Here is a 26048-nt window from a genome sequence, read left to right on the forward strand (position 1 = left end):
GGCTGGAACGAGCAAAAGACCAATGGGCCCAATGACGGGAATCGATCCCGGGCCGACTGCACATCAGTCGAGCGCTTATCACTGGGCTACGTCCCGCCCCTACTTGGGTCATTCTCCCAAAATTGGGTCAGATTTCATGTAATCAAATTACTCTGTAGTACTTCGAGAATTCTTAGTAATAATTTTCACAGATCATATGACCACCCGTATCAATGTGACACAAGTTACTGTAAACCGTTTATATGAATAGTAACATAGCAATTATCATCTTGCACTCGTCAACAAATCGAGTGCTCTGTAGTAGGGCCTAAGTTAAACATATCTGAAGCTAACATATTTATTAAGCTACCACAACCAAATGTTATACTATTTTTTAAAAAAAAAAACTGTATAAAATATCTAGGTTACATTATATAACCTCTTGTTGTGTCTGCAACATCTTCCCTACCGAATTAGGTATAGGATGATTTACACCGCAACCATCAACATTTGGTTTCCATTCAAATTAACGATTATTTTATATTTTTTAAAATATTAATAATAATAAATTAATGATAATAATAATAATAATAAGTAAGAATGTTAACTTGCTGAACACATCTCTAAATGGAGATAATTAATCTTAAAAGTGATCATGTTTAATTTCCACTGTCACGATTATCCAGTTGCGGAGTTTAAAGCACATAATTCTAACCCGAATGTGGGGGCAAAATGAGATTACATTAAAATTAAAATACAGATATGAATAGATTTTGTGGAATCTTAATGGAAAGAAATGGTACATTTTATTTTACGGTTATATGGCGTCAGACATATGGTTAAGGACCACAGATATTGAGAGGAAACCCGCTGTCGCCACTTCATGGGCTACTCTTTTTCGATATTTTGTACGCATACACAAGGTATCACATACCACGTCCTTTGATGGAGCGAGAAATAGCCCAATGGGCCCACTGACGGGGAATGATCCCAAACCGATCGCGCATCAAGCAAGCGCTTCACCACTGGGCTACGTCTCGCCCCAATCTTAATGAAGTCTGGGCCGTACCTATCCGATAATAAATGAGGTGGCAGTACAATAAGAATCAGGGAACAATTAGAAGTTTTGAAAGAGTTTGTTTTAAGACACCACCATAGACGTTTTTTTTATCAACAATTGGTTATTGATGTCCAAGAGCTGATAATTCTGACCGTCTTGGGTCAAATCCACTATATTTTCCCATTAGTAACAAAGGAACTTTGATATAAACTTTTCGAGACAGGAAACCACATACCACGGCCGTTTATATATACTGGTATACCAAGCCCTCTGGTGAGCGCTCTACCCACCGAGTTTTGGCTACATTCTATTGGCCAGAGACCACAATTATTGATGTTGTCAAAATAGAAAGAAAGAAATGTTTTATTTAACGACGCACTAAACACATTCTATTTACGGATATATGGCGTCAGACATATTGATAAGGACCACACGGATATTTAGAGAGGAAACCCGCTGTCGCCACTTCATGGGCTACTTTTCGATTAGCAGCAAGGGATCTTTTATATGCACCAACCCACACAGGATAGCACATACCACGGCCTTTGATATACTAGTCGTGGTGCACTGGCTGGAATGAGAAATAGCCCTATGGGCCCACCGACGGGGAACGGTCCCAGACCGACCGCGCTTTACCACTGGGCTACGTCCCGGCCCCGCGATGTATCCTAGCCGGACGCGTGCGATGCAATATTTATATCCTAACCAGAAGCGACCATGAGTCTTAATTTTAAAATTGTTACAGTTGAAACCGCCAAGTTGAAGTTAGTTGTTTGGTTAATATATGTTTGTCGCACAATAAAATAATCGCTCGCGTTCGGCGAGGATATAGCTTCAGTGTGGTATGTGCTATCCTGTCTATGGGATGATGCATTTAAAATATCCCTTGCTACTAATGGAAAAATATAGCAGGTTTGTCAAAATTACCAAATGACCTTTGCCTGCTCATGGGCAACATACTCTAACATACTCTGAAAGGACAACCCGTTGTCCAGCTTTCTCCTAGGATATTGGTTTAAACACCCACTCACCAAACCTGGCTGGAGTACACCCATTTTACAATAAAAACACTACTTTTGCAATTGGCCGGAATTACCACAAAACAAAAAACCATCATATAAAAAAAAAAGAGAAAAAAAAAGAGGAGAAAGTGTCTTCAATATTAACAGGTTAACTACATCTCTGCTATGAAATAATCAGTCAAACAGCAGACTACTTGGGCAAATAGTTCCGGATTTGGTCAACCAAATGGGAAGACCACTGTGATCAGAGGCCTACAACCAGACCAGCAAGAAGCAGACCCTTTGTTTCAGTGCGTTACACTTTAGAGATCGTCCACAAATCTTCTGCCATAGTTTGGACAAGTACAATTTGACAAATATATTTTGCGATCCAGATCGAGCTACTATAAACATTTAGAACTACCAGTATTAAAAGGGTAGCGTTCTATTATTGATAGGAAACATCTGACAATGGCAGCAAACTCGTGGGGAGGGGGGCGGCATTTAATATTTACCACCACTATCCTTCCCTCAAAATATTGTTAAGGGTAGCGAGTTATTAGTTCAGTAGTAGAGGTCCAACAATAACCAGTGGTGTTTACCCATTCCAACAACTGGTTGCGATGACCTGTTGATGCACAAGGTATCCTACCATTCTATTCTTCATAATTTAATTGTGAATGCCTATTTTTGTGAACTAGATGAAATCTAGTGGTCAACTGGTATTAATACAACGACGAGCATGTGAGATACAACCTTTATTAGCAAACATCTAGTCATTATTTACACTATGGGTGCCCACTAACAAACTACAGGAAGAGATTTACAAGTAAAAGGAGTAAAAACTACATTACATTTATCAGACAGACTATGCTTAAGACGTCATCTTCAGCCACACAGTATTGCCCATCAGACACCAAGCATACATTCACAAATTCACACGCGCACACAATTTACACTAGTTCAGCAGAGGTCCAAGACAATAACAATTTCACTCATTACATCAGCAAATGTTCTGCACAAATTTCCCTATAAACTGTCGGGATAATGTCACTTAACACGTTCATCGATCATCAATTACCCATACAACCAACACTGGCCTAGTGTGTTCTGAAAACACACACGTCTGCAGAATTCAAACTGGTGGAGCACAAAACTGTTTGATCAAAATTTGTATGAAATGTTTAATAATAATAATGCCAGCACTGATCAACTGTAATATTAATTAACCCATCCACAGAAAGTTTAACAAGTACCAACAAGTCTTTATAAATAATCCACAAACAGTCAAGCATGTTCCAGGCCTGACAACAAAGAATCCAAATTGTTTACAGAAAAAACAGAAATGCACGGACAACCTTTCCAGCAATATGAAACCACAGATAGCTTGTAATTGTCATCCATGTTATCTGTGAACTTTACGATACATCTGAAAAACAAAAAAATAAATAAAATCAGAAAACAGATCAACGCAAATCATTGTAGCCAAAAACAAAACATACCTGAAACAGCTGAAAGTTTTCTGTTTCAGTGTTTGACAATAATATACATTTGTATGTATTAGGCAAGCTCAATTTTACAAATGTTTCGAGTAGTAGTAGTATTTACTAAAAAAAACCCCAACCAAAAACGACATTCTCCCATATATATGTATGTAACTATACATTTTTATGATGTAAAAACCTATTAAAACTGATAGATTGCAGATTTTTGTTTTTCACATAACACAATAGCTCTACTTATCCTTGTATGTTAAGTGTGGACCTCATTTCAAGTTATCTTGCCATAACTTTACTCATGAATAGGTCTTAAAAATACAAAAACATCTTTAACAAATTTACACTGAAGCAGGGCTCACCTTGCCCACTGCCAAATTAGCCAATTGCTATTTTGTTTTTATACAAAGTGGCTACAACATTTAGTAGTTGGCTAATCAAATATGGGATAAATTAACCCCTTTTCAATGATGATCAAGGCAATATTCTATATTTCAAAAACTGGACAAAAGTAAATTCTTTCCAGTATGAGCCCTGCTGAAGTATCATTTTAATATCAACTTTTCTAAATTTTTATAAGCAAGTTACTAATTTATCTACTATTTAATGTTGCTATAGTGAAATTTATATAGTATACTGTGACATGATACTGAACAATATCTTTGCTATGTAACAAACTTTATCCCACTTTGCAAGAATATGCTCAAGGCAAAAATCTCACAGAAATCAAATACACAAAAGCTGTCAGATTATATTAGATATAAACAAGCTTTACTTTTTTAATGGTCTTCAGTATAATGTAGGCAACTTGTCATATTTTATCCCGCCTGCTTTGTCATTACTAATTATTTCCTGTCATGGCAGACCACTTACAACAGCAAGAAAATAATTTTGTTCATGTACCACTTGTGTAAATCTAGTTTTTAAAAATCCATTCTTGCATAAAATGACATCGACATGATCATGAGAGGTTATGCAAAAACCAAATGGGTTACATGGATTTGTGTTTATGTAGTCAACCAATTTAAATGATTTACCTGGGCCCCGTTCCATGAAGCAATCTTAGCCCTAAGATTACTGTAGGCACATAGCTACCCTATGCATTTAAGTTGATCTTAGGGCCAAGATTGCTTCATGGAACGGGGCCCAGGGCTTTAAATCTCACTAATTTGGGAACAACAGGAACATTTGTTCTCCCCACCCCCCAAGTGTAGAAGGTTGTTTTAGTTCAATACTGTCACATTTTATTTTGAGGAAATTGTGGTATACCCCAAGAGTAAATAAGAAAAGTTTGGAGTGAATAAAGAACAAACTGAGCCATCTTGCACCCATTTTAAATTACAATGCTCTAAAGTATACTGATGGGGAAAAAAGAAAAAAAAGAAAGAAAAAAAAGTTTTTTTCCAGTGGTATATATTTCAAATGTTTTATTGACAATTATTTCATTGTTTGGATTTTTAGGTTATGTCTTCATTACTGAAATAAATTTTGACAAGTTTTGTTGTCATATCACAAATGATGTTTGTGTGGACAATGTTAATAAGCTGGTAACCTATGCTATTTCTTGATCCAAATCAACATCCTTTGTGGGATGTTATTCCACTCACAAGAGAAGGACCTGTGTGAACAGAGTGCCTTTGAAACACTTCTTGACCCACCTGTCCAGCCCGTCCCACAAATGCTCGATCGGGTTCAAATCTGGACTGTAGGGTGGCCAATCAAGCAATGACACAAACCCTTACAACGTGCGGCCTTGCATTATCTTGCTACACGAACTGATGCATTTTTCCGTCAATATATCATTACAATCCTAAAGCCCCAAAATAATACTTTTATATATGAAAGTTAAGAAAAGAAAAAGAAGCAAAACAGACACGGACTCTTAACTGAACTTACAACTCATAGGAGCATTTCCAAACCTCTTGTGTAGCTGGTCATGATTGAATTTTAAAAACGCTTCATATTGTTCTGAAATGTTAAAGACATGCTCTCATTAAATCAAACATTATATTCATACTTAAATTGTTGATTATATATTAAAGATTAGTACATACAAAAATATTTGGAGAAAGACCACAAGACTATTCATTTGAATCACCAGAAACATAACATTTTGTTAAAGATTGTTATTGCAACTAAGTCACAGTAAGAAGTCTAACCCTTAATATGCAATAATAATCAGATAATGGTCATAAATGTCAAGACATCTGGCCACAAATGAGCACAAGTAAACATAACTCGGGGCTAAAAATTTGCGCTAATCTCCGAATTCGATTGGCGCAAACATAACATCCGAATCTATTTGCATTCACGTGAAATATTTCCAAAAATTTACTAAATTGAATAATCAGTGAATAAAAACGTTATTGAATTAAAAAAACCCAAACAAAACACCTGGTTATCAAGCTTCAGTTTAAACTTCAAAAGGGTAGCATACATTCAAATCCGTGCATGTTTGAAACAGTGGTTTATCTCTAGACTAGTCTGGCCTGGAGCCAAGCAGTGGTTGGTCCAATTCTATAAACCAAATTGCCAACGAAGAGAACTGAAAGGAACATGTTTGTTCAGTTCTTACATAATAACAATGGACAGTAGTGCCACTTTAGTAATACATCAAACATTTCTATGTTAGTTCGCTGATATTATGTTCCTAACCTTGAATCACCTGCTTTTTTGTCGGTTGTGGAAATGTGATTTAGTAATATTCATACAAACATTGAACCAATGTGCAAAATACATCCACAAAAGTATCCCATGCGCTGTTTAGGAATAAGCAATCTTCGAAAAGTAATGGGCTGCGTTCAGCCAGACCGAGCGAAAAAACTTCTGCCAGACTGGTTTGTGCGTTTCACGATAAACCAAATGGCCACATTGGGAACCAATGAAATAGTTTGCGAACATTAACGAAACGTTTGCTGGCTGAACTTGTGGCTCGTAAGACACCTAAAAAAAACACCGACTGTAAAGAAAAAATGGAACCAACAACAAAACAAAAACTGTTGGTAAAAAAAAAATTCTTTAACATTGGATAGACTGGTACTGACAAATTGGTTATTCTTTCCAGTAAATATGAAGGCATTTTTAAAAAAATCCATATACAGTTACAGGGTTCTCATTCATCCAAAAATATTTAGTCCATGGACTCATGTCCTTATATTTTGAGTCCATTAGGAATGTAGGAGAGTCCATTAATTGATATTGACATTTAAATGATTTCAAGTCGTAATAAAAAGTACATGAACATGAATACATTTTTTTATTATTAAAATATATGATAAAATATAAAACAAATACCAGGTAGCTCATATATTCAACGAAAAATTAAAAAATATTGCAAAAGAATTTTTGGTTTGTTAAAAAATGTTTTGCGAAAGATCCCCCCCCCCCCCCACCAATCGCGATTTTTAGAACCAAACATTTTCAACCAGTTTTGTTCAGTTGATCCACCTCACGGTGTGAAGCGTTGTTTGCATGTCCACATGACCAGTCTACTATTCAGTAGTGTACTGCCAGATGCTTATTGTAAAGCTAGAAAACGCGATTAAATAAAATGAAATACTGTTTAAGACATGTTGCATTTTTTATATTAAATGTTTGATTAATAGCGGAAATAAGTTTTACTTTTTATTAGTCATGTTTTGTCGTACGAAGTGGGTGCATTGATGAGGGCTGCTTTCTGGAGTGACCAACTGATTGTACAAACTAACACTAATTTCCAAGAATTTTTATGAATGTTGCCAATTTACGTTATAGTAAATTTAGATGTTTAAAAAAAATAAAAAAATAAAAAAATCGTATTGAAGTTAAATAACAATAAAAATATACTGCGCCCACAGGGATGCATCCCATCCTTGATCACTGCGTCAGGGACCCTGGACTCCGGGTCCGTGAGAACCCTGAGTTAGTAGCATACGACACAGAATTCTATATACTAACACTGTTGATAAAAGTTCTCCTCTGAAAATTTTTAGAATTGGAGGATTCCCGTGGACTGCTTCCATGGGAATCCACATGGATTCTCATGAAAAAATGCAGGAGACAATATTTCAAAATCTGAGGTAACCGGAAGTCGGTTCACATGGTTTTTACCTAGGTAACCAATTATTCGGTTACGTGAATTATATTTGCATAACCTGTGGGTTACCTGATCGGTTACCTTAAAGTTATGCTGAAATTATATTTAAAGTACATATTTTTTTTAGCTCAAACATAAATTTAAAACAAAATACAAAAGTAAACATTTTATAAAACAGTTTCTTTAATGCTTGCAGACTTGTAGATGTTTCTTTTGTTATCTTACGATCATAGCATTGTAGATTTATTATTAGTAGTAGTATTAGTATTAGTAGCAGCAGCAGTAGTAGTAGTAGAATTATTATTCATCACTTGTCATTGGGATCGCAGAAAATAATTTTTAGTTGCCCGAATCTAAAAACCACTGTGCTCGGGCATCGGGCCATCGTATTCTAGAACCTCTATGCTTGCTAAAGTTAACACTATTGTAAAAGGACTAAATATCAGTCCCAGTACTGAAACAAAACAGATACATTTGGTGGGAAAATGCCCATTCCCTGGTTCCTCTGAAGAATAACGCACAACACTCACTGGTGCATGATTAGACTAATACAAAGTATATATTTAATAACAAATAAAGGCTAGCGTGCCATTTGTTACTGATAATATATAAAATTTGGTAGATCTATACAGCAAATTAGAATGTCCATTCCCTAGTTCCTTTGAAGAATAACGCACAACACTCACTGGTGCATGATTTGACTAATAGAAAGTATATATTAATAACAACAAATAAAGGTTACCGTGCCATTTGTCACTGATAATATGTAAAATTTGGTAGATCTATACAGCAAATTAAAAAAACAACAAACAACCCAAGCAACAAATGTCCAATTCCTCTGAACTATAAAACTAGCTACTCATTGGTGCATGATTAGATTAATACAAATAAATCTTACAATAGCATAAAAAGAAATATCACAATTTGACAATAATATTTTGCAGTGGCGATGCTACTTTCACTTTATTGATGGGACTTCTATACTAAAGCGACGTTCCAAATATTTGTTATTTAAAGCTCATTATGCGATGTTAGTATTTTTCAACTTTTGTGACACTTGGATTCTTGTTTACTTTAAAACCGTTTTAAACATTTATAAAATTATAGGCAATCCAATATTATGTCTACTTATATCCCTTTAGTAATAAAATAGCAGCAAATAAAGTAGCCGCCCCTGGTGGTCCGTGCAAAGTTCTTCAAAACGTTTGGCTCGACTCTATACTGAGTATTTAGTTTAGACTGGTCGCAAGTTACAACCATTGCCTACTTGTTTGTTGCACATCAAGTATCTAAAAATCAGTCTAAAACATTTGTTAGAGCACTATTACATGGGCGTACATGGGATTTTGAAAAGGGGGGTTCCAAAATAGATTGCAGAGATATTGGGCATATATTTCTATGTTGAGTAAATATAATAATGTCAGATATATTAAATTATAAAAAAAGCGATTTCAGGGGAGGGGGGGGGGGGGGGGGTGTTCGGTCGAACCCATCGACCCCCCCCCCCCCCCATATTTATTAGTATACATGTCTGTGTGAATAAACATCCTGTAATCGTGAAGTCTGCAAGTTTTAAGTTCTGAACGTTTACAGGTCACGACATAACCGATTTGCGGTTCGCGTAAATTTAATTTTGCGTAACCGACACGCTAACAGAACGGCGGCTCGCGTGAAATATTGCCGAATTTTTAGCCCTGTAACTACCTTGTTTTTTCTCTCCATAATTTTAAAGATTTTAGTGGTCTCAAATATAAAAACCCATAAAAGGAAGGAAAAAAACACCCTACCACATTTTCATTATTTTATGCATTCATATTATTTATAAAGTGAAAATGTGTGTTCAAGTCAAATTTGATGTAACATCAGGTTTTATTTGTTGCCATAATGTTAACAAGTGGCAATACTTAACTGCACTGTAGTATGCTTAGTGGACCAATCAGGACTACCAACCCCGACCCCCGATTACAGTATATAAATGTATTTAAGATATCTCAGGTTGCCAATGTTTTGCCACATATGTATGTATAAATATCTTGAAAGACAGAAAAAGAAATGCTCCAAATATTTAACAGCCACATTGAGCAGCTATATTTGCAATCTACAGACAACCAAGCACGTTTTCTGTATTCCCACCCACTTACCTGCAATTTTATTTGTAAGTACTGTGTTGTATTCCCCACATATCTCCTCTTCTCTCTCCTTCACGAGGCGTTCACATATCATGTTCACTTGTCTAAATGTGAACAGTGGTACATCTTTTTTGCTGGGGGAGAGAGAATTCAAGAATGAGGTAGCCGAGCATTGAGCCAGACTGTCTGTGTTACACGGCATGTCCATCGAAGATGGTGGCGGACTGCTACTAGTTGGATACTGCAGCTGTCGTCTCCTTTGCATTTTCTTAATCTCCAAGCTAATGCTTGCTGCAATACGCTCTGCAAGTAAAATGTGTCACAAAATAAACATGTTATTATAAGCTTGGGGTGTTATTTCTACAATATGAATACACACACATGGCTTTTACTTTGGGATTTGTTAACGTTTTACAAAAACTAGGGAATTTTCTGAAATAATGTGTTTTCTCCCTTGTATTGAATTAATGTTAATAACTGAATATTGAATTAAGCACTACATATAACATTGTTCCAAGGACTAGATTTGAACTCCAAAGCATCGAAATTATTACATTAAGCACTATAAAGAACGTAGGAAAATAGCTTGGAATTTTGAATTCAAGAAGTGGTTTTCGGCAAGTATTTTCGCTGAACAATTTGGCAGCATGTCACATTTTCAAGGATCAATAGATGATTTGTGACAGATAATTTGATAATATATTCGATCGTTTTACACATTTTATTTCTTTTACGATTTTCCTGGTTGCCTGTCAGGTAGCCCGAGTACTCTGACTGTAAGAGAGCTAGACGGACATTTGGACATAAACACGCTCTCATTACAGTCAGAGACCAACCTATGTCTTTTTTTGGCAATTCCTGACTACCAAACGGTAGGCAACGAGTCCCGCTCTAATACCACAACAATCCTATGTTTGACGTCAAATACCTTTACATCAATCATTTTCGAGTTAAGTGATACAAAAAAAATCCACATATTAATCACTAATACACATACCGTATATCTTCGCCTGTAAGTCGATCTCGGCTATAAGTCGAGTCCCTAATTTCAAGCCCTGAAAACTTATTTTTTTATTGACCCGTTTATAAGTCGACCCATGAAAAACAACTTATAAATATTGAAGTATTTCTTATTTTCAGCACATGAGAACAATAATGTACAATATTTGAACAAAAGAAAATTATTTTACAAACTTCGGTTTTCACGTTTTGTAGATCGCAAACAAGTAACATAGCATCAAAACGAAATATTCCCTTAGTAGATAGTGCAAGCTGTTTGGCTGTTACCGTATGGCACTGTACAGCATGGGTTTGTGCACAGACAACAACTTTATTTATAAACACTGACAACAGATCACTACAATAAAACTGAAAGTATGAGTTAATCACATGTTTTGTCGCCATATTAATACATGTAAGGAAGATAACTCTGGAAAGTACACTGGTTTTTATGTATGTCCCTATTGCTCTAGTGAACTGCAGAAATCAGTCTAAGCTGTTTTAAGGGAAAGCTCAGTAATATTCATGAAGATAATCACCAACAAAACATTGTTTGAACAACCATTAATGCCAGTGACCAGATTTGAAAATAAACTCAGGCAACAGGTAGTTAGTATTGTTTACATTTTTGCTATTAGTTGTTTTTCATGGGTCGACTTATAAACGGGTCAATAAAAAAATAAGTTTTCAGGGCTTGAAATTAGGGACTCAACTTATAGCCGAGATCGACTTACAGGCGAAGATATACGGTATGTGTATTAGTGATTAATATGTGGATTTTTTTGTATCACTTAACTCGAAAATGATTGATGTAAAGGTATTTGACGTCAAACATAGGATTGTTGTGGTATTAGAGCGGGACTCGTTGCCTACCGTTTGGTAGTCAGGAATTGCCAAAAAAAGACATAGGTTGGTCTCTGACTGTAATGAGAGCGTGTTTATGTCCAAATGTCCGTCTAGCTCTCTTACAGGCAGAGTACTCGGGCTACCTGTCAGGCAAATGTTTGACAAAGAATGGTTGCCTGCAACATATTTTGGTTGTCCCAGGCACGCGGACAACTTAACTTGATGTTAATTAAGAATCAATTTATTAATTTTTTTTTACATTTTACGAACTATACATTGGTATGAACATAATGCCAGAAAGATTTTTGCCCGCACCCCTCTTTTGGGGTATTAGATTAGCGACGGAAATATGTCCGCCCGATTTTCCCCCCCTCAACTAAAAATAATAAAGGGGGGGGGGGGGGGGAGAGAGAGAGACCAGGAAGATATTATAGTTACTTTTAATTTTATATTCTAAAATACATCTCACTATTCTGGGGTCCTAATTTTCCATTAGTAGCATGGGGTATTTTAATTTTTATAGGCAACACATACCACGTCTTTTGATATATCGGTCGTGGTACACTGGCTGGAAAGAGAAATAGCCAAATAAGCCCAGTGTGAGGGATCAATCCCTGACTGACCACTGGTTTACTTTACACCCCACCTCTCCCCAAATTCAAATATTCAGAATCCTCACCTTTGGAAAGATTTGGAACGACATCTGCAAATGGATTTGGTTGGTGCGATTTGGTCGGCGGAGTCGACGGTGAAAGTGTCATTGGCATACATCTTCTTCGTTTTATTGGAGTACTTTGACTCGGGCTGTGAAGGGGATCAAATTCTAGACTTCGTTTCAGAGTTGCACCGCAAGCCATCTTTAAAACCTAAAAGGTCGATGGCTTGTGAAGTTCTGAACTAAAATATTCTCCAATACTTAATAAATATATAAATACACTAGTCTCAAATATTCTTTGTCTTTACGTTTACAGAAAGACAAGCCACAACAACAGTATAGCTACCAAAAAAGCAAAGATGGTCACCGATAGAAATCAACTATTTCTAAAATCTCTAAAATAAAATGGCAGCCGTTTTTGATTGTTGAGCCTCGTTGTCGCTTTGTAAACTTTTGCAGGGGAAATACAAAACACAGTGGTTATATTTAACCGAAAAATGAAGCAAACAACAGTAAAATATACAGAGCAAGCATTTACAAAGTTCAAAATTTAATTATTATATAATTATTATATACATATATTGTACACAAAATAATAGTAACTTACAAATTATAGCTATAATGTCACCACTTCTTATTAGAAATGAGCTTTAATCTACACAGTTTAATGATAATACTTAAAAAAAAAAAAATGTAATGAATTGGTATGGGTTTAAAACTTAATAATTTAATTGTTTATATTTGTTTTTGCATAATGTAGTACATAGTTATATGCTAATTCATTAGTAACATAAGTCGCATTTTAGTATAAAATATTAAATCGTTTCGTTTTGTGAAAAAGTCGTAATTTATATTCTAAAAAGCATTTCGGAACGAATCGAGTAAGTTCGGAACTTCTCGGTTAGCTCAGAACCTTGCCTAGGATTTTCCAGCCACACTGTGAATGATGAGTAGGCCTAATATATATATATTTTTAACAGTATTCGTTAATATTGCCTGAAGAGTGTGGTCATTATTTGACCATACGAAACAGAGCTGTAGCAATAAAACGATGAAGAACTACTGAAGTCTGGAATTATTTAATATATATATATATATATATATATATATTTTTTATTATTATTTTTTTTTTTAAAGTTAAAAATATTATTATTATTAATTTTTTTTTAAAGTTAAAAATTATTTTGTTTGACGACCCACTAGATTTATTAATCATCGGCTATTTGATGTGAAACATTTGGTAACTTTTGACTTGAAGTCTTTCCCACAAACAGGGCAGGACATACAACGGCCTTCAATGTACCAGTCGTACCAGACGGAAAACAACCCAGTCAGAAAATAGGTCCACTGAAGTTACATTTTAAAACCAGTTTTGATTTTTATACAAAATTAAAAAATAGATTTACTATCGTATTTCCCCCACAGCTGTATACACCGTGTTTTGGGGTGGGGTTTTTGTTTTTGTTTTTCAAAGGTTAATCAAGGTGGAAGAAAAGATGGGGACCCGCCCCCTAAATATAGTGTAGTGCGTCTTCTTTTTAAATTTCATTGGGTTGCACTTTTCACGAGTTGTAAATGTGTCATTTTCCCCTTAATCCTCTTCCAAAAGTATTTCCTGGATCCGTCCCTGCATATCTTTGTTTAACAACCACTAACAGCCGATGTGTATTTTTGTGCTGAGATATCATTAAAATTAATTTATCCATTAAGATCTACCAAACAAAAATTACAAGTAATGTTGGGAGTAGAATGATGGAAATACATGGTGAAAACTGTTCAAGGTAGCTTATTTTGCCAGAACGTCTCATGATTTTCGCCAAGATTTGCTCTAGTACTGGGACAGAGCAAAATGTATCTCCCACACCGATCCTCGACTTGTATACTTATGTAGTAGTGCTCCTAGGCCTACTGGCAGTAGCGGCGTGCGCTACCACAGCTTGCTCTGAATGTACACGTAAAACCCCACGACGTGACCTGATCGGGCAATAGCGGCGTGCGCTACCACAGCTTGCTCTGAATGTACACGTAAAACCCCACGACCTGACCTGATCGGGCAGTAGCGGCGTGCGCTACCACAGCTTGCTCTGAATGTACACGTAAAACCCCACGACCTGACCTGATCTGGCAGTAGCTAATTATGGGAATTTCTCTATTAACTCAGTTGGTAGAGTGCTCTCGTACTGGAGTGTGGTTCGAATACCCTCAGTGGAGGTTGATTTTTATCTGTTACATTTGGAGCCGACGTAGGGATCAGGTGTGTTCTTAATACACGGATGTAATTATAACCCAGTCAAGACCCGTAACAGTTCAACTGCCCATCGCCCACAGCTCCGGGACGTAGTATGTAGTAGTGTTGGTATAAAGTACTGGCAGTAGCTAGTGAGAATGTCCTAAATAGCTTAGTTGGTAGAGCGTTGGATTCTTGTACTGAGAGTCTGAGATTCGAATCCTCTCAGAAGAGGATGCTTTTTATCTGTTACATTTAAAACTAAATGCCAAATGGTAATTTTGACATATACATGTAGTGTTAGAGAGGGAACCCGCTACATTTTCTATTAGTAGCAAGGGATCTTTTATACGTACTATCTCACAGACAGGATGGCACACATCACGGCCTTTCAAATACCAGTCGTAGTGCACTGGCTGAAATGTTGTTCAATAAATAATATGGTACTCGATGTGTTCCAGAATATGCAACTGCAAGTTGAACGTTCAGGCCGGGGATTCGAACCCACAAATGACTGAACTTATATGGTAAGCAAGAACAACGATTTAGCCCATGAGGCTATGCAACTGCATCATGTTAAATAATAATAATAATAATGATAAAAAATAATGGATTCAGTTGGAGAATTACATTTGAAATCTCACAGCGATCACTTCATCGTACATTCTTCATTACACACACACACATACACACACACACACGCACACACACACGCACGCACGCACACGCACACACGCGTGCATTTAAAAAAAAGTTTGGTTCCATCCAATAAAATAATTCTTTACAATTGCATTCGCAAATATGTCATTTCATATATTTATTTATTACTTTCAGATGACTATGTTACTATGTAGAACGGTTCGAAACATCCTCTTGCGGGAAATTTTGAAAATTATACATATTTTATTTATTAACGCAATTTCTTGCATTCAACATGCAAAATTATCCATGAAAAATGCAAATATATGCTTATATTAAAACACAACAACTTTGAGCATGGGGATCGACTCTCGAACGTCTCTGCAAAAGAACTATGAACTATGAACTATGAACTTTCCATTTGTTAGGAGATACACTATGAAAAGGTGGAATTATTCAACGAAAGAATCAGTATGGAGTTGTTAGTTTTGCTTTAGTTTTCGTTTTGCACATTTTGTGTTATTTGTTGCCAGAGAAAGACCCATTCTGGATTTTCTAATAATTTATAAACAATTTGTTATTGATTTTATATTTTCCTATTCAGAACTTTTGCTGTTACGGAACATAAGGTATTATTTAAGTCACTCTTGTAGGGTTTTTACAATTTATTTATCTTTTATTACATAATACATTAGGCCTACATGATTATACAGTGCACGGGGCACGTTAAGAACTACACTTACTACGTCCCTCTGGACTAATGATCATGATGATGATTTCTTAGTGCATGTCACACATTAAGTCAATACTTTTCTTAATGTGCAGGGCGACTTGCTTCCCCTGTATTAAAGCCGCACACCCTAGTTGAACCATCCAGCGAAAATAAATTATAATTTGGTTAATCTACAAACCTGTAACACACTTAGATCACGTTTTTATCAAATGGAGTGAAAAAGCAGGTTTTATATCGATAAATACCATGGGAATCCCCATGTCCCAATTGCTTGAAATAATTTTGAAAGTTAGTATTCTGATGTCACCGGTAGATGTCGCTCGAAGCACAACAATGCCTACATCACGACAAATTTCACAGACTTGGGGTGCGTTCCTTTCACCTCTCCTGGACATGTTCCAACTGTTCTGTCCTGGTTGTATCCCCTCTCCAGATATCGTAAGACTTAGCAAAATTATTGGTTTTAAGGGTTTGTAACGTTTTGTATTGAGACACTTACTTGTCTGAACTTTATTGTTACTGAAAATGTTCACGAACTGTGAAGAAATATCTCATAAATGAACAACAAGCAAACGACAACAAATCGGATGTTGATTGCACGAACTGTGCACGAGAAAACAAACCGAACCAAAATGATAACAGTCACATGGTATACCAACGTCTGTGACGTTTACACAGGAAGATTCCCTCGAAAAATAGATTGGACCTCGCTTGCTTAACGTTTTTTTCTCGAGTGTGCGCAGCATTTTAAGAAATACAAAAAATGCATTTCGTGGTTTTACAAACATCAGGATTACCAGGATTACCAAAAAGCACTTCAGGTGAATAAAAATGTATATTCTAAATAATAAAATGTAAGTAAAGTGCAATTTTATTTGTGAAAAAATGGGTTTAATAGCGAAAAACTACGCCGTAATGGTTAACAACTAGCCGTAACTAGGGCGTGTCCCTTTAAGCAAATTGGAAATAGTGGGGAAATTTTTTAAGGTTGTTGTTGGAAGATTTATTTTGTTAATGCACAAGTACTTCAATCGGGATTTTACTGAGTAGGGTAAGTTATACATTTTTGGTTTGCATGTCCATTTGTTGCATTATTTCGGTTGAGAAATGGTTGAAACATGATACCACAAGTATTAAATACCAGCTATATATAGGGTAATGTAACCATTTTCGGATGTAGAAAGAACCACACTTTGTACATCTGTTTGGACTACATCAGTACAAGATTACTATATAGTCCATCCCATCCTACATTTTTAACAGTTTTTTCTTCTAAATAATTTCAGTTTGGTTTGACGTAATAAGAAAAGTAAAGGTGTTTTGAAAATAACAAAAAACCCCAAACAACCCAAACTATCTTTATGTGCAATTTAAAAAACCCTAATTAGCTCAGAAATAAATAACTTGTAGTAAATTCCATAGTATGAAAAAAGATGGGGAGGACTATAGGCTGTTAGCCTTAGCCTAGCCAGAGTACTCTGCTGTTCAAGAGCTAGACAAACATTTGGACGGTTATGAACGGTTATGATTGATCTCTCTGCCAGAGATAACTCTATAGCAATTAAAATATTGGTTATTACATGTATTTGTAGATTAAAAACAATTGTGACTAGACTGTATTTTTAGATTGAATTGATTCAACATGGGGAAGCGAAAAACCTCAGCACCTCAGCGCGTGAATGATGAAAAGCGACAGTTCATGACCTGGAACATGATAGATGGCGCTACATCGTCAGGTTCACTTTCTGTAATCAGTGATGATGACCCCGTGTTGTTGCGTGAGTTGGATAGCAGTACACACAATACACTAAGTGATGACAGTAAGAAAGACGATAAACTGAGTAAAATTGATAACAACAAGACAGATCACACTAACAGCTGCAGTGATACAGGTGTGTCTGAGACACCTGATCTAGACATATTCAACAGGTATCTGGAGAACTGTTTATACTGTGTTACCATTGTAAACAAACTGAGTACGAAAAAAGGCGAATGGTATTGTGAAATTGGACGATTCAATGTCTGCTTGATATCGGACTCGAGCTGTGTTGCTGTTCCACTGGACGGCTTGCCACAGTGTACAGAGTCTTGGCTGTACGTCGCAGAGCATGGTGACAAGAGTATGCTGTACTATGAATTAACGGGATGCATGGATGACGTGAAGTGTGGTGGTAGGAAATCCAGTAACCGGGCTAGGTCTGTGTTTTGGTGTGTGGAGATTCATCTCACTCTGCCGTGTCTCGAGGGTCTGCAGGTGAAAGGTTTTCAGGTAATGTTCTCACAGACCTAAAATAAGTCTTTAATGGGTACATTTATATAATGTAAATGTACAATTTACTAAAGTGCAGTAATCTATAAGTATTTTATCTGATTTGAGCTTTAAAAAAAAGATTGGATCTGGAATGCTGAAAAGTGACTCTTATTTAGTCATAATTAAAGTTGTCAGCTTTTTTTCATGATCATTTTAACTTTTATTTTTATATGCATATCGCATCACTGAATGTATGAGTAACTTAGTGTGCTGCACATGAACCGGTCATGAATCCAGTGCCTCAGTAGACCCATTGTTTTTTCTGTCTCAATAAGAGTGCCACAAGTTTTATATCATGTTCCATGATATATGCTATGTTGTTGTTTTGGAGAAGCTGCGAAACTTAGAATAGCTGCATTGTTTAATTTGTATTCAGATTGTTCAACCTGAAAAGTATTTAAAAGAAGGACTCGATCTTTGAATATTAAATTAAATATTAACCCCTTTCTTCAGGTTGTGCAAGGAGAGTATAATGGAAGGACCCAGTCTGTAGAGTTGATCATCTATGCCAGGGAGAGCATGCTATCACAGCTCAAGTTTCCCAGTGAACCTGTACGACTGAGGAAGTCTAACTTAGCACTGCAAGAGTTAATGAAACACTTCTATGGCTTTTCACCTGCATTTTGTGAGTAGACACATATTTAAATTTATTACCCATATGGACTACAATAAATGGTTAGATAAGTATCGTATTTGCCAAATCTACCGTATCTTTATGCCATGGGCTATAATAATAAATTGAAAACTGTTATTGCACATTTCTGACGTAACTATAATTGCTATAGCAGCTGCAAGCTTGTGACAGTTGTGGCTATGATATTGACATCCTTCCACGTCACTATAATTGACATCACTGAATGTTATTAACCTTGATTGTACCATTTGATATTTACGAAACTCGTTTGGAAATTGTTTTATACTAAAACATTCCCAAACTCATTTCACAAATTTCGTATGACCCTCCCGCTCATGCAGTAATCTATATTTATGTTATAGTAGGGTTTTTTCAATTACATTTTCCATATAAGTTACTTTATTTGATTGCTTACATCAACACGCATGCACACACAAACAGACACACACACTGCATAAACAGGGCTTTTAGATTATGGTAGCCCCACACTCATGGCTAGTGATATTCAATGTTGGGCTAGTAAATAACTACTATTGCCACACCTGATGGCTAGTGAAATTTTTTAGTCAAATGTTGCAGTTACGTCTTTTTTGTAAATATGAATATCCTGCCCCCACCCAACCCACCAGTGTTAGTGTTTTTAAGTTGTATCTCCCTCTTTAGGTGGCATATCTGATCATTACTATTATTTAGTAAAATTGTATTAATAAAGTAAAGTAGGGCTAGTGAATTTTAAACATGGCTAGTAAATTTTTAAAATTACTGATCCCATGGCTAGTGGATTTTAAAAAAAATTCTAGAAGCCCTGATAAACATTCCTTGAATGTGCAAAATGTTTTCTTTTCTTGTTCAAGCAGATTTCTCATTTGTGGTGTGATCCTTGTGAAATCTCAAAGCTCTTGATTTACTTAAAGTACTTTAACTGTTTATGTATGATCTCAGCATGTAGTTGTGTCTTCTTGGGATGGCAAGATTTGGCCCAGTGGTAAAGTGCTTGCCTGAGGCACAACTGATTTAGAATCTATCCCTATTGGTGGGCGCATTGGGCTATTTCTCATTCCTCCCACTGCTTCACAACTGGTGTAACAATCTTGTCTTTGGAATTGTGCATATAAATTATTGCTTGCTGATACGGGAAAAGATTAATCCATGGAGTGACAACAGCAAGTTTACTCTTTTATTATCTGCATTGTCTTTAACCATACATGTACGTGTATGTCTGAAGCCATATAACCAAAACTAAAAATATTTTAAATAGATTGTTAAACAAACTATTTCATGCTTCCTTCATTGATTATTTAAATTGACATCTCAATTCTTGTTTGCGAAGGATGTGATATTTTAGTTTTTTTTGGGCATTCATTGTAGATTTCTTTATTCATCCATTTATCGATTAAAAACCATCTGTTTTTCCCTCTATGAAAGGCCTCAGTATGTCAAACTGTTTTAATTACAAGATTTGGGGGTTTGAAGAATTCTGTAGTGTTTTTTTTCTTTCAGGCTTCGATGGACTGACCTCGACCAAAAAACATGACATTGAACATATCTACACAGCAGTTATGGAAAGACAACTCCAGCGAGAAGTCTGTAGCGAGGTTGATGTCCAACATCCGAGTTTGAAGCCGTTCCTACGGCAATATCAGCGTCAGTCTGTACGCTGGATGTTACATCAGGAGCAGTATAGACATGTAGAAGAAAACAAGAACTTAGGTTGTATTAGCTTAGGTACTCTTTCACAGAGATTTACATGTGTATGGAGAAAACCCCCAAACATTTTGGAAATAACAAAAAACATCAACCAAACAAATCAGAGCAGTTTACTTAATGTTATGTTCCTAAATAAAACAGCAATATGTAGCCATGTTGAAAATAAAGCAGTTGATATTGTCTGCCTGATCCATCAGGAAAATTGATTGCAAGGGTGGTCGGTTAGGTAAGGGAGATAAGTCTAAAATTAGAAATATCACTTAATCAACCATTAAAGTTTGTCATTTGGCCTCAGATTACAGTTATCTTCCCATTTGGTTGTCCAAAATCCGGAAATTTTACCACACAAGTAGTCTGTTGTTTGACTGTGATTATTTCATGGCAGACAGCTATGAAGTGGCAACTGTTTGACTGAAGTGACAGGGGATAGCATGTAGTTTGTAAACATGTGTAACTTGTTGACATTGAAGACTTGTTTGTGGTAATTCCGGCCCATGCAAAAGTAGTGCTTTTTGTGTAAAATGGGTGTACTCCGGCTTGGTTTAGAGGATGTGTCTGTTTAAACCAATATGCTGGGAGAAAGAGCTGGACAACAGGGGTTGTCCTTTTCAGGGTAGCAGGCAAAGGTACATACAAAACTTCACGGGCCTGCTGATATTAATAAAAATGTTATAGCCACTAAGGCTATATAGAAACATATAGCGAAATTAATTGTGGTCTGAGGCCATTTTCCAGTGGATCTGATAGATTATAAAAAATTTAACTTTTACCGTGGATAAGGATTACTATTTTATTTTATTATGAATTAAACATTTATCATATTTTTGTTATTTTATGTCTTTTTCCTACATGGAGGCATAGTAAAATTAATGGTAAAAAATACATTTATGGAGTTGACATAGTTTTTAGGGGTAACCAGTCAATTCGTACCATAGTCATTTCGTACCATAGTCATTTCATACCCAATTTTACCATTTCGTACCCAAGTCATTTCGTACCCTGGTCATTTCGTACCATAGTTATTTGGTCATTTCATACCATAGTCATTTCGTACCATGGTCATTTCGTACCTTGGTCATTTCATACCAAAGTCATTTCGTACCTCAATCATTTATTGTGCAGCTTAGTTGACTGATAGATAGTAAAATGTCAAATTACTGATTTAAGATGAAAAAGAAAACGTTTCCGTGCATGTCGCTGATGACTGACACCGCAACGCTAGTGATTTCAAAAGTGTTTTAACTGTAGCTTGAGTATAGTTCTGTGTTTTGTTACGAAATGTGAAATAAAGTTATAATGATTTCAAGATCGTGTATATTTTGCTATACTTAATCATAGACTAGACCACACAGTGATATTCTACATCGATACTGAAGTGACTGTTGATCATAATGATTCTTTATCCAACAGCAATAAGGCAATCATAGGCAGAGAATCTGTCGACAGCTAGTGGGATAAGGACGTAAGCTTATATAAGATGGGGGGGGGGGGGGGGGGGGGGAGTCTCGTATCATATGAAATGATCATCAGTGGCAATATACATATGTTCATTTAAATCTTTGCTCACTTTACAAGGTATGTTTACACATCAATGTTTATTCATCAACAATAAAAATAAGAAGTGGCATACCATGACAAAAATAATATACCGAGTACGAAACCACTATGGTATGAAATGACCAAACATTATGGTACGAGATGGTAAAAAGTAGGTATGAAATGGCTATGGTACGAAATGACTGTGGTACGAAATGACCAAGGCACTATGGTACGAAACGACTATGGTACGAAATGACTATGGTATGAAATGACCATAAACTATGGTACGAAATGGATGGTACGAAATGACTTTGGTACAAAATGACTAGTAACCTTTTTAGGTTGTGTCCTTCAAGTGTAATTTACTCTTATGCTAATAGAACTTGAATGAGTATATCTGAATAGGTTTCTGACACTAGCTTACAGAAAAAGACAGAATTTGCCACACGTCAACACTCTCCATCCGATCCTAAGATCTGGTTCCAGTCAGTGCTCCACAACTGGCAGTGTTCTCGCTGCTCCATTTAAGCGGGGCGGCCCGCTCCGCTATTGCATTTTGCCGCCCTCCTTTCACGTTCTCCGCCCTCCTTTATTTTTCTGCGCACCTCTTTATTCTCCAGCACCATACTATATTTTCCAGCATCTATCTCCGCTATTTCCAAATGCACACTTTTTTCCACATATAAAAAACACAACGCTCAGTCTGCACACTGGACATCAAAGGAAACAAGCCGTGTTTTGTACGAAAAAGCAATTGACGAAACATTTACCGTAACATAATTTAACAGTATTTTTAACAGCCTCTATTTTGTACCATACTTGTATCCATTTGTATGTTTAATACACACAATAAAAGTTATATTTTATTTGAGCAATGAATTTTTTTTTATTTTTTACGAATTCGGCAATCTCCGATTGAAATACCCCATTTACCGGTATTTGGTGCCAAATTTGTCACGTGATCAGAACGGTCATTCTGTCTTTTGTTTCCACTAACTATCGTATGCTATTTGTCCTCAATTGCAGATATAATTGGTTGTAACTGATGATTTTTACTTTCTGTCATTTCTGTCATTCTGTTTATTCAGCAGTTCTTTATAAAATATTGTAAACTTTTCATTTTGGGGGGATATACCTTTTTGCACTTTTTTTGTAGGCAAAATAAGGAGTATGTCTTTCCACAAAGTCTACCAACACACAGCAATATGGTAACCAAGCTCCCCCTTTGTGTTTTTGTTTGTTTTTTTGGAAGCTTGTGGTGCCGTGCGGCCACCCTCCTTTAATTTTCACCCAGCGAGAACACTGACTGGTGTAACAATGACTGTGGTATGTACTATCCTGTCTGTGGGATGGTGCATATAAAAGATCCAATGCTGCTAATCGAAAAGAGTATCCCATGAAATGGCGACAGCGCGTTTCCTCTCTCTATAACTGTGTAGTCCTTAACCATATGTCTAACCCCATATAACCATAAATAAAATGTGTTGAGTGCGTTGTTAAATAAAACATTTCCTTCCCATCCTAGATAAATCTGTCTATATATCCATCTGCTAACATTTATTGGGTTTTTAAAAATAGTTCAGTTATTTAATTTGACTATGCTACATATTCTTAAAGCTCTTATAAATATATTTTAAATACCAACCTACGTCCTGTCAATAATCGTCAACTAAAATCATGTTAAAAACAATACACATACTTTTGATTTGAAATATACAGATTATACATGTTCACCATTTTGTTATAGGCTTACATCAACTTTATGAAGAAGTAACCATGAAAGACGGGAAAACACTGTACTACAATAAACATTCTGGATGGTATGTTATCAGGGAACATTTTTAATTAATTCTTTTTATTATCGACAGTTGGTGATCAGCTGAAAATTGAGTAGCAACTACCATTTAACATTTTAGAATTGTATAGTGATATCTGAAATTGGTGTAGCAAATTGCAATGTAATACTGAACAAAATGTTCACTAGTTTATGTATAAAACTACCAAAATAAACATTCTGGAAGGTGTATTAAATATAAAGCTAGTTTGATATGCACTGTGAAATATTTATTATGTAAATGTCTTTGGAAAATCTATCAAGATAACATTTTTGACCTGTTAGTGCTAGAGAGTGGTGTCTCCATTTCGGTCATTAAGTGCACTCTTACAAGTGATAGATGGTGTTTTGTTTTATACTAAATTATCTAAGCTTACTTTTAAATATTCTGTTACACCAAAAAACCAAACCAAACTAAAACCGACCTTAAAAGCCCCTGTCTGGGTAATGCATATGCTATACCCTAATTTGACCCTGTACATGCTTTAAATTTGTTTGGGTGAAAATGTTGGACATAAATGAGTAGCAGCCTTCCTGCACAGTAAGAAGGATGTATCATCCTGAGTCGATGTCTTCCTTTAGGTAGAGCAGGAAGGATGTATATTCCTGTGAATTAGCAGTCTTCCTACAGGTAGGATTGGAGGGATGTATATTCCTGTGACTTAGCAGTCTTCTACAGGTAGGATTGGAAGGATGTATATACCTGTGAATTAGCAGTCTTCTACAGGTAGGATTGGAAGGATGTATATACCTGTGAATTAGCAGTCTTCCTACAGGTAGGATTGGAAGGATGTATATACCTGTGGATTAGCAGTCTTCTACAGGTAGGATTGGAGGGATGTATATTCCTGTGAATTAGCAGTCTTCCTACAGGTAGGATTGGAAGGATGTATATTCCTGTGAATTAGCAGTCTTCTACAGGTAGGATTGGAGGGATGTATATTCCTGTGAATTAGCAGTCTTCCTACAGGTAAGATTGGAAGGATGTATATTCCTGTGAATTAGCAGTCTTCTACAGGTAGGATTGGAGGGAGCAGGAAGGATGTGAGTGGCCATTCTTCTACAGGCCAAAACCTGACAGTGATTCATGAGCAGTCCTAATAGTGTCAAAACATCCTTTTGACTTTCATATACAGAGATATGTTTTAAAGTTAATTGTTTTGTCTTTAAGGCTGTGTTAGCCAGAAAGTGCTTTTATTTATATGCATAGTAACCTTGGAAAAAACAAAGCAGTGAAAATGCATTAAAACTTTATGACTCTTATTATGTAGTTTAATCAGTGAGTTATTGTTTTTTTAATCCTTGTTTTGGAGCATCTACAGGTGAAGGACTGATGGCCAGGCTGTATATTTAGAGGAAAAATGAAAATGCATTTGAAACTTTCCGACTCTTATCATGTAGTTTAATCAGTGAGTTATTGTTTTTCCAGCCTTGTCTTGAAGCGCCCACTGAGGAGGGACTGGCGACCGGGTGGTATTCTAGGGGATGAGATGGGGCTTGGTAAAACTGTCGAGGTGTTGTGCTGTATGATGCTGCATCGCCGGCAGCAGACACCTCGGCCTGAATGTCTGCCGACACTACGAGATGAAGAGGTAAACCTGTGATGCTGAGATGACAGAATATTTTAATGTGTAACTAGTCTTCATTTTGTATGATAAAGCTTAATGGTTTGTTTTGTTTAACGACATCACTAATGTCCATTGGATTTCCTCAGTAATGCTATAATGTACCATCCCACAGACAGGTTAATGCATACCGCTGCCTCAGTAATGCTATAATGTCCAGTGGGCCTCAGTAATACGGTGAGCGTTTTACCACTAGGCTATGTCCCACCTCAGTAATGCTATAATGTCCAGCCTCAGTAATGCTATAATATCCCACCTCAGTAATGCTATAATGTCCAGCCTCAGTAATGCTATAATATCCCACCTCAGTAATGCTATAATATCCCACCTCAGTAATGCTATAATGTCCAGCCTCAGTAATACTATAATATCCCACCTCAGTAATACTATAATGTCCAACCTCAGTAATACTATAATGTCCAACCTCAGTAATGCTATAATATCCCACCTCAGTAATACTATAATATCCAACCTCAGTAATGCTATAATGTCCAACCTCAGTAATGCTATAATATCCAGCCTCAGTAATACTATAATATCCAACCTCAGTAATGCTATA

General features: G+C 36.2%; 2 protein-coding genes across 2 annotated transcripts in view; one reads left to right on the forward strand and one right to left on the reverse strand.

Annotated features, from left to right (window-relative positions):
• Window positions 1-2785: 2785 nt before the first annotated feature.
• On the reverse strand, window positions 2786-12689 carry LOC121372510 (akirin-2-like). Its single transcript, XM_041498863.1, has 4 exons — window positions 12265-12689; window positions 9753-10043; window positions 5433-5504; window positions 2786-3469 (listed from the first exon to the last, which is right to left on the reverse strand). The coding sequence occupies exons 1-4, from the start codon at window positions 12440-12442 to the stop codon at window positions 3459-3461; spliced, it is 552 nt and encodes a 183-aa protein (XP_041354797.1). The 5' UTR covers window positions 12443-12689; the 3' UTR covers window positions 2786-3458.
• Window positions 12690-15593: 2904 nt separating this feature from the next.
• Window positions 15594-26048, forward strand: part of LOC121372511 (E3 ubiquitin-protein ligase SHPRH-like) — a 47980-nt gene continuing 37525 nt past the window's right edge. The window contains exons 1-6 of the mRNA XM_041498864.1: window positions 15594-15735; window positions 17466-18108; window positions 18604-18775; window positions 20285-20494; window positions 23778-23850; window positions 25294-25456. Coding sequence (XP_041354798.1) covers window positions 17482-18108; window positions 18604-18775; window positions 20285-20494; window positions 23778-23850; window positions 25294-25456 — 1245 coding nt within the window. The 5' untranslated portion in view covers window positions 15594-15735; window positions 17466-17481. The remainder of the gene's footprint in view (window positions 15736-17465; window positions 18109-18603; window positions 18776-20284; window positions 20495-23777; window positions 23851-25293; window positions 25457-26048) is intronic.

Source organism: Gigantopelta aegis, chromosome 4 (assembly GCF_016097555.1).
Source record: "Gigantopelta aegis isolate Gae_Host chromosome 4, Gae_host_genome, whole genome shotgun sequence".
Taxonomy (NCBI): Eukaryota; Metazoa; Mollusca; class Gastropoda; order Neomphalida; family Peltospiridae; genus Gigantopelta; species Gigantopelta aegis.

Coding starts and splice junctions, on each gene's coding strand:
- LOC121372510 (XM_041498863.1), bottom strand. CDS start 12,442: ATGGCTTGCGGTGCAACTCTGAAACGAAGTCTAGAATTTGATCCCCTT. Junction 10,044..12,264: donor CGTTCCAAATCTTTCCAAAG/GTGAGGATTCTG, acceptor TTTTACTTGCAG/AGCGTATTGCAGCAAGCATT. Junction 5,505..9,752: donor ACTTACAAATAAAATTGCAG/GTAAGTGGGTGG, acceptor TTAACATTTCAG/AACAATATGAAGCGTTTTTA.